The sequence below is a fragment of the Neodiprion fabricii genome, chromosome 1, assembly GCF_021155785.1.
Source record: "Neodiprion fabricii isolate iyNeoFabr1 chromosome 1, iyNeoFabr1.1, whole genome shotgun sequence".
Classification (NCBI taxonomy): domain Eukaryota; kingdom Metazoa; phylum Arthropoda; class Insecta; order Hymenoptera; family Diprionidae; genus Neodiprion; species Neodiprion fabricii.
Genome location: NC_060239.1, coordinates 19,911,195 through 19,921,486, shown reverse-complemented (window position 1 = coordinate 19,921,486; position 10,292 = coordinate 19,911,195). Strand labels below are relative to the sequence as shown.

At 36.6% G+C, this 10,292-nt stretch overlaps 1 protein-coding gene across 1 annotated transcript in view; it reads left to right on the top strand.

Annotated features, from left to right (window-relative positions):
* Positions 1 to 2,784: 2,784 nt before the first annotated feature.
* Positions 2,785 to 10,292, top strand: part of LOC124187839 — a 26,637-nt gene continuing 19,129 nt past the window's right edge. The window contains exons 1-2 of the mRNA XM_046580028.1: positions 2,785 to 2,856; positions 5,596 to 5,805. Of these exons, the coding sequence (XP_046435984.1) occupies positions 2,785 to 2,856; positions 5,596 to 5,805 (282 nt within the window). The remainder of the gene's footprint in view (positions 2,857 to 5,595; positions 5,806 to 10,292) is intronic.

Here is a 10,292-nt window from a genome sequence, read left to right as displayed (position 1 = left end):
AAACTTAATATATGGGAATTTTACATCTTATTGTTGTGGTATGGCCCTGGTCCACTGCGCTTGAATAAGGAGTGGAGGGGAGGTCTAAGTGTCCATACCCTGATCTGCAGCAAGCTTCTGTCGAAAGCACACATGCGCACGTCTTCCTACAACTGCGGAAACAGGCAGATAGTGGTCTGCCGCCAGAGCCATGCACGCGCCACGTGACGACCATAACGTGAACTTGCGACAGAATGCTACCTGGGGACGACACAGTCGGTTTGCTCCTAAGAATTTTGTCACGAAAAAATGCTATATTACTTGGTCTTAATGCAGTAAGCGTTCCAACCGTGGTGTGAGTATACATGGTGTGCCTAGGAGTGCAGCTTCTCTCTCTAAAAAAGTTTTTCTGGCGCTGGACTTGAGTAAATCCGGTAAGAACGGCGTCAAAATACCCTAGATCTGTGTTGATTAATTGTTATAACATTGAATCTGTGCGGGAAAAAGATGAGCGGGTCTTTTGAGTATCTTCGGAGTTGTAGCGATAATGTTACGGGATTCGTGTTCTGGAGAATACACTTAATTTTTGAAACATTAAATAATTCTAATATCAATGCGAGGTACAAAATAATTAATTACGGAAATTAGGTGTTACGCAATGTGCACGATGGCATTACTGTTATGTATTGGTAAATGAGTAATATTCCGATATAGCGGTACCAAGTCGGGTAGCGTTCGCAAGAAAAATAATTTCCTTACAATATAGGAATTTCTTTGAACGGTTGGTACAAAATTACTTGAAGGCTTTGATCTCGAAGAAAGGGGTGTGTCGTAGGCACTGATATATATATACACTGGATTGGATTAAGCGTGGTGCCGTCACGCCAATGGAACGGTAGCCATTTTGTACAGATTCTTGTCACTTCAGATATATATATATATATATACGTGATATATGTACGTGTATATAATCGATTGCGATGGAAAATTACAGTAACAATTATTGAGGTAACAATGAGTACCTGCGTTTTTTGCAAAACAAAGCAATCAAAATATTGTGGGCGATCATTTCACAAGTGAGTATACAACGCTGAAGCGTTCTGCAAATGATAACTTGCAGAGGTTATGTCAGCATACGAAGTATTTACTAATTATATTTAACGAGTATTATAACGTACGAATCGTGTCAGTAAAAATTCACAATATTTGAATTATGAACCGATCTTATTATAATTGAAATTGAAAACTCGGGTATTATTGACTCAGGGATTAAATTATAATTCGATATGTAGATTTCCCGTGAAAGATGTGTTGCGCCTTCAGCAGTGGTTAAAAAAAATGAAGAGGAAGGACTAGAAGTCAAACCGAAATAGCACATTGTGTTCAGCTCATTTTACAAATGACTGCTTTGATAGGACAGGATTCCTAATTACAATGAAAAAGAACAGTGTACCAACTATATTTGACAACCCAAAATCAGAGTGTTCATCTTGTCACCGATTAAGGGTATATGGACGTGGCTATTTATTCTTCAAGTAAGTACAGTTACTCAATGCAACATAACGTGTGAATTAATAAATTTAAACTTTGCTTGTTATGTAGGTTTCCATTGGATGAACCTGATATCATGAAGCAGTGGATCGCAAATATAAACATTGGACCGCGGTCTCCATCAAGTGATAGCTTTCTGTGTTCCGACCACTTTGAACCCTCTTGCTTTCAGAAGAAAAGTAAAAATTATATAACTTTACGAAAAGGCAGTATCCCAACGTTATTTGGTAAGATCTGACACTATTAATCCCTTTTAGGTCAGAGAAAACTCAGTGTGCATAAAGACACGTTGATGTGATGCACTATTGCGTCAATGCCGTCGAAGCGGTCAATTACCTACAGATTATAAAGTGCTCTGTTACAGAAAAATCGTGTGTGACACATTTCTGTGTATTTCCATTGTCGTTATTTATTAGTAACTTATCTGTAGGTGAAAACTTGCAGCAGACCGAATTACAGGATGAATCCGATCGGCCCACCACAGTGAATGTAACCAAATTACATGAGCACCTACACATTTGTACCTGATTTGCATGCTCAGATATGTACATCTTTTTTATTTTCTTTTGATTGTGCTTGCAACTTTTTCTCCATGTGAATGGATTGTGGATTGATACTACTAATTATATTACGGTTGTGGTTTATCGCACGCAACTCTATAAAAATTCCTTAACGTTTGCAAGGAATGTTTTATTCTCCATATTTTTGAATAAAGTTTTTACTCACCCAATTCGATGTAATTTAATTCAAAACTTTTTTTACATGTCTTAAGCTCCACTTTGATGGTCAATGGATGGTAAATGCATTCCCTAACGGTTGAATTAGTGTTTTACAAATTTTGAATAATCCATATGGAATTCAGCCCACCATAGGATAAAGGATAATGGACGGAAACTTCTCAGAATTGAGGACTTCTTTTGAAAATAAAGAAAAATCACGCTTAAATACAAGTTTTTCGTCATATTATTTAATGATCTTTTACATCATATAATTGTAAATAATATTATACCTTCGAAAAAATGATTTGTTCTTCATTTAATGTATCAAACATTATTTTATTCATCAAAAACTTTTTTGTGTGACGAATATATCGTTAGATCTAAATAGCATATATTACGCAGTTCAAATCTAGCGCGCATTTTGTGACAACTTTCTGTACAAGATGGCGAAATTAAATTGTTCAATTGGACGCACGAGCTTACACGTAGAGTATACGGTAATATCCAATCCACAGTGGTCGTAGGAGTTCTAGGCATGTATACTCACACCAGAGCTCACACCACGGTTCCAACTTGTACTTCAGCCTTAGAGCATACACTACTGGAGGTAAGTCACCCATGCCGTCAACCTCGCGAAAATTGCAGCCGAAGTGGTAAGTGAGCGAAGTAATATCACCGATATACACCGTCTCTCTCACCCTGCATTTGATTGGGTGAGAGGAAACGTACGATTGCTTCTACTTCTACGGCTACCTCGCCAGTCATTGTCACATAATTTGTATAAAATCGAACTCGTATTTCGTTTTGGACCGAAAACAAGGTAGCCGGATAGGGAAGGCATTAATGAACATTACTGTATATAATACCGATAAATCTTATGGCTGCGTCCTGAAACTAGTTGGTAGTGCTAAAACCTCCCTATGACAAAGGCAGAACTAGTCACGAACTTGGCTGTGCAAAAGAGATAAAAAATTGCTCATGGTACTAGAAGCTAATTTCGCAACGCACCGCATACTATCCTGCACAATACCCGGGGTGCGTTCCGATATTAGCTCCTAGTGTTGTCAACAATCTTTCATCTATTTGCGCTGCTGAGTTATTGAGTAGCTCTGTCTCTGTCCTAGAGAGTTTTTAGTGCTGCCAGCTAATTTCGGAACGTGCCCCTAGTATTCACAGATCGTCCTCGGATGTATAATGCATGATGTGTTTTTTATATCCAAAACAGTCTGAAAGTCTTGCTAGTTTGCTGAATACCCGATAAGGGTTCTCCTTGACTGAAGTTCTACACCGTCAAGTCTTGTTTAAATAGCGACTGCTGCTTAAATTTTATTTTCTATATGAAATATTAAGTATACAAAATTTGTTTCATCGTTATTGATTATTCAATCCAAATTTCAATATAAATTACAAACAAAATTTAGGCAAGTTCCTTATCCCCCCCTACTTCAGGGGCACAGTGTTCTATTATCGGTGTAGGTGGCCAACTGCAAAAGAATTACATTCAATGGTTGAAATTATCTATTGTTTGTTTGACAATTGACGTAGTAAAAATGTTCTCACGTCCGAAATTGGCAATTGCTTCATTTTTCTTGAATGTTTTTCATCACTAAAATATCGATCTAGTATCAGTCGCAATTTTAAAAAACTTCAGCACGAAGAACATCGAGGGCAAATCTCAAATGGAAATCCAATCCGATAAGATTACAATGGATAACAGAGGACAGAGTATTGGAATTTTCACTATTTCGCTGTTAAGATCAAACCATTTACGACTGGTCGAAACGTTAGAAAAAGATGTGAGTCAAATTAAATGATCGTTCTCCCCCCGCCGTTCTTGTATTAACTACCCGATATATTCAAGGTCAGATTTGCCTATGTTCTTGTAAAGTGACTTGGAACAAGCAAAAATACCATGAATAGCTTACGTAATTTCAATTTTTATTGAAATAATTGATCGCGATATTAATTTATTGTACAGCCGTCATTTTGGCCACTAGTGTTTTCAACTTCAAATTTATTCGTAATATAAGGTTACCCTCTGTGACGCAACCCTACGCCTCATCCGTGTGGAAGAATTGTGGTAGTGTCTGGTAATAGAGAAAACTGAGAATTATACGGGAATTTAAAAATATCGCTGTAACTGCGGGAAATGTACAATATGAATTTCACACAGTCATCGGGAATTCGAACCGAAGCTGGTGTTTGATATACCAACTCACGGAAAAAGAATCCGTATTGGATCAATGTGAACAAACACATGGAGTTTTACGTCAAAAATGATGCATTTTAATATCTTAAAAATTTGTTATCAGTATGCATTGTCAAACGTAATGACGAATAGCAATTATTTGACAGCATGTCAGGTTCCTTGAAGAATGTTGCCTTTTCACTCCTAATGCGAGAAATTTTGACGAAATCCGATATTTAGTAGTGAATTATATAATCTATTAAAATTTATTTAATCTGTACGTGACAAAAGTAATTTACAATAGGCATTGTAAATGACCTCTGAATATTGAATTACGAAAAGATTTTTAGTATCAAAGCCTACAATCACAATTCTCTTCAAGGTAACTACATATATCCGTTAATTATTCTATAGAAATAATTCTACGCAAACGTACAAGAATTTGCAAAGACTAATTGGAATTGTACGGGAATTATACGAAAATTTTCAGGTCCGGTAACGCTTACAGACACTTTCTGACAGTACCCAGATAACAAAATGTTTGTAAACTGCATGCAATTTGTGTGCAAATTAGCACATTTTATTGCGACATGTGTAGTTAGATCTGCAATCCCAAGAGATTGGCAGTGAGAAAGCATAAATTAGCAGCAATTATGCAGCAAGTCGTGCAATTTGAATAGTGTACAATGTATGATCTTACATCTTTCGCTCAACATGCTGCTAATTTGTGTATTTATTCTGTGCATTACCTTCATTTAAAGTATGATTTCATGTATTTTAATTTACATGCTGCATATGAGTGCTCAATTTATGACAATCAAATCCTTAATGGTAATGCAATAGCAATTTGCATACAACCTTTGTTCATCTAAAATACTGTAAGACATAAGGTTTCGCCAATCTTATCTGCTTACGCAATGGTAATACATACTAGGTCTTTTCGCTGCCGCTACATTTTGCTTATATATTTTTTACACCAATGTAAGAATGCACTAAACAAACGGTGCATTTCTCAAATAGGCCCAGAAAATGTAACGGGATTGCAACAAGAACTAGTTAATATCAGTATATAAATATAGATTACGAAAGTACAGTTTTATCCATAAATTGCTTGTTATTGAAATAATCATCTGGTGTTATAACTTGTTATCGAATCAGGTGTCAATATTGCGAATCGAGGCTCGCCATATTTCTAGAATCAGTACGGAATTGGACAGCAAATTGGAATCGTTCACTCAAATATCAAATGTACTTTTTGGAAAGCTCGAATCGCTACGCAATTTGATCAAAACCAGATTTGAACAAAAGGATGACGCAAGGGAATTTGCGGATAAAATTTCAGCATCATGGGAACTAGCTAACAAACAAGTTTGTATATTATATTTCACTCATATTATGTTATATTATATATTATATTATATTATATTATATTATATTATATTATATTATATATTATATTATATTATATTATATTATATTATATTATATTATATTATGTATTATATTATATTATATTATATTATATTATATTACTAGGGGCTTCGCCCCTGCGCGCTTCGCGCGCCAACCCCATCTCGGCGCTACGCGCCTCGGGCACTCGGCGCTGCGCGCCTCACTATTTCCTTACGCATTGTCTAGTAGACAGGCGAATTCCTTCATGTTGATTTGATGACAGGTCTGCACTGGCTGTCCACTTCAATTCCTTCTGTGCTTACTTTTCTTTTTTCATCAATCTAAGCTTCCATTCGTTGGTTGAAAATTGGTGTTCCTTCTCTATTGATATCGATCTATCTCCTTGACTTGCTGAATTATTTTTGCTACCGCTCTGCCGGTTATTCTCCAAAATCACCTTCTTTATATTATTTTTTTCTCTATATTTGCGTTGCTGTTCATTCCGCAAAACGCCTCTTTCTCTTGTGGTCAACATCGATCCTGGTCGTCCTCTTACCTGGTTATACGAATATTTGATGGATATTATTTTATGGCTTATTTGGTTGTTCGCACTTACAATTTTATTTTCCTCTTTCTTTTGTGATACTTCCGACCATCCACCATCTTCATCGCCTTGTCTGCTGCTTGAAACTCCTCCTTTCTCCATTGTCATCGTAAATCCTGGCTGTCCTTTTGACTGTTTGCTGATATATTTAGATTTACTATTATTTGATTGTTACTTTTCATACTTACTACTCACTATCTGAATTTTATTTTGGTTCTGCAAGACATCAAAGTGTCCACTGTCTCCGTCGCCGGTGAAGAGTAGCGAGAATTGTGTTTCATTTTGTGATCCGATCCGGTGTGGATGAATTTGTTCTTCGCGATACACGATTAAACATATCTTAAAAATGTCCGCAGCTGCAGCTAATTCTGCTTCTCCCCCGTATATTCCATTTTTATTCATATGTGATTTGTAATCACCAGGTGACCTAATCACAGCACCGTTTGACTCATTACCTGTAATAAAACCCGCAAATGTAGACCAATTATCCACTATATTTGAAACGATACTCAGTCTCACCTCTGCGTGTCGATCTTGAGTGCCGTATACACGATACGCCAACGCGCGAAAAAGACAATTCCCGTCCTTTATCAGTCCTTTCATCAATTCCGGATTGAGAATAGCGACGAGACTGAACACGAATTACCCAAATAACATCTTGGGTGGGTATAGAGATGATTCGATAACCGCTCTTCGAATTAGGCCTCAAACCTCTAACACAGTGAAATAAATTTTTTATTGCTCGATTAGAATTATCTATAAAAACATCATGAACAATCTTGAGTCGAAAATTTATTATTATAAATGGAATTGATCTGAATTGTTATGTAGAACATGATGATAGAGTGCCACCTCTGAATAAGCTCTCTCCAAATAAATACACCGGTGAAAATTGAGTTTTGGTCTCAATTTATGCTTTGAATAATACTATAGTAATGAATTAATCTATTGTTAACACCTTTTAATATTTATACTTTTTTAAAATTTAGACATATTAATAAAAAAATGTAATTATCTTAAAAAAGGTAACACAAAGTGAAATATTCAGCAATTCTTGTCAGAAAATAATATCATTCTTTAATATGAAATAATATGATTCTTCGTATGTACTTGAGCATATGAAATTTTTAAGTAGAGAACAATTCTTTTTTTTTATAGAGAATAGTTATTTTATTATTAATGAGAAATACAATTTATAATACATAATGCAGTCCATAGTGCATACATTGGGCATAATGCAGAATTACAGTTGAAACAGAATTTGATAATAATTAAGTATGCATGTATGTTACGTAAAGGGCCTATACACTGCACGTGCAATTCGTCGAGTAAGCGAGCGGACTTATTTGGAGGTTGAGCCGAGAATTTTTTGTGGCGAATTCGGACCGTGGGTGGGGGTAACTCATTTCTCGGAATTATATTCCCCTAACCGCCCGAGCCCAGTCTTGTTCGGAGGTTGCACTGTATAAGAATAAAAATTTCAACTCAAATTACTTTTTCATAATTTTTTTTTTTTCAAACTAGTGGGATTATTGGAAAAAATTTTGTTAATTGAATCAAAATTTTGTTTTTCAACTCCAAATACAAACCTCATGGTCTTGAAAGTTTTTCCTTCAAAACAGTTCGTCAGAGACGTTAATTGGGTGTTTAAAAAATGTTCAATGAACGGTAGCTTCCCATTCAGGTACAGAGCTTCAGCCAGTGCGAAGATGTTTTCTTTGACCAAAACTAAAGTTTTGAGAGGTAGGAACAATATAAATTCATTTTTTTTATTTTGTATATTCTAACGCATATCTTTATTCACTGGTACTTAAATAAAAAATTCGATAAGAATAACGACTCTTTTTGTATTGTTACAGCAACTTTACACTGCTTTGAAAAAAATTAATACGAATTTTCAAAACACAATGCCCACAGCTCTGGCAAATACTTGGTTGTGTAAAATTTGCGTAATATAAGAATTGTGGTAAGAATCAAACACTTTTGACATGAAACAGCCTAAAGTTAGGCACGAACGACCCATGTAGGACGCACTTTCTCGTCCGTGAGTCCGGTCATGTTCGACAAGAGAGAGCACGCTACATGGGCCGTTCGTGCTTAATTTCACTTAGCTGTTTCATTTCCTCAAGTACGCACGTGGTAATACAAATTTTAAAACTGTTAAGAAACGAATCTGGTTTTTATTCTATTGCTTTGTTACATTCGGCGGACGACCACCAGTCTCTTCGCAGGCGTGGGTTCGTAATCCACCACTACCACCAATGTTACGTCTGTGAAGGGGGTTTACTCTCGAGCGGTAGGAATAAACAGGTTCGGCTTCGCTTTTACGTACTAGAACAAGCGGAAGTTAGGATGAGGGTTGTATACCCTTGGGTTTGTTTGAAATATCAATTATATATATGCTTATTGTGAAGAAGTTGAGATAACGGTGGGACTGAAGTGTACTGTGGGACAGATATTTAAGAAGTCTAGATGTGACGTTATTGAGAATTAGAATAGGAGTGTCTTTTGAGACAAAACTTATGGGTGCGGGAAAGCTGTGAGAATCAGAAGGAAGGGAATGAAATTAGCTGAATAAGAGCGATAGTGAGGTTAGATAGAGATAACAGGACAGGAGAGACTATGATATTAATATAAGATATATGGGAGAGTTAGCAAGTAGTAAAAATAGACGGGTGACGGTACGTCGGACGTAACAGCTTGAAAAAAGTTTCCAGTGAAATCAACCAAATAATCGCTTGATTGAAGTAAATTTATTTCAAAATCTATTAAAGCAAGTTCTAACCAAACAACGTATGGTTAAACCGAATAATCCTAGTTGTACTTTCAATATTTCTCACTTTCTCGGTGATACATACAACTTTTCACTGAAACAAAGCTTCGGTTATCGTGCTTGCATGGGGATAAGCTAGCATCGAATTGAAAGATGCTTGCATACTTTATTTCGTTTTGTTTCAGGTGCGCATTGAAAAGAATTTCTAAACGTTTAACAAGCGTGCTCTATACTTTGTCTTGACCCGTGGTATCAACCAAGAAAAAATACATATCTACACACATGCGTATTGGACAGTGTGTACTCCTCAGCCACACTTTACCGATAATTTCACTACTGTTAAAGAACTAGAATATTTCGAAAACTTCCAACATTTACAAATAGCCTCGACAATGATGAAAATTATGCATATGATCAATGAAATGTACTTACGGATACAAGTTTCGACGAGATCAGGTAGCCCCCATATACTGAGAAGAGTTTTGAAGTACTCATCAGCCATTGTAGATTACAGATCTGATTAAAATCTCCGGGATTCGATAACTCAGCAATGTAGCGATCTTGCAGCTCACGCTGCACGATTTCACTGTACACGGTGTTGGATGAGAGTTTGTCACACTCGAATTTCGCGCGCCTGTGAGCGCCATTGAAAGAGAGGCGTCAGTGCGAGTATGATACGAGAGGAGCGCTGATGTGCCTGAGCGTGTGTAAAAAGGGAGAGAGAGTCAGTTCCGGTTGATGTATCACGAGAGAGAACACGTTTTCTTTTATATTAATAAAACTTGCTTATCGTTTTGAATCTATCTGTAGTGAGTTATTAAACAAAAATTATTACTCGCAACACACGGTGCAACAAAAAATGATCTCACAATTAGCCTTAGATACCACAGACAACTTGCAGGCTCTGTCCGCTTTGCACCTGCAGTCGGCCGGTTGCATCAACTATTCTTCAAGTTCTGGCAACACGTAACGGTCACAGGTCATCGCGGTGTCGCTTGGATTCAACAAGTCACCATGAAAGTTCGATGTGAACTCGCGATCTCAACCAATCATAGTGCACAATTTAAAAGTAAATTAGTATGGTCG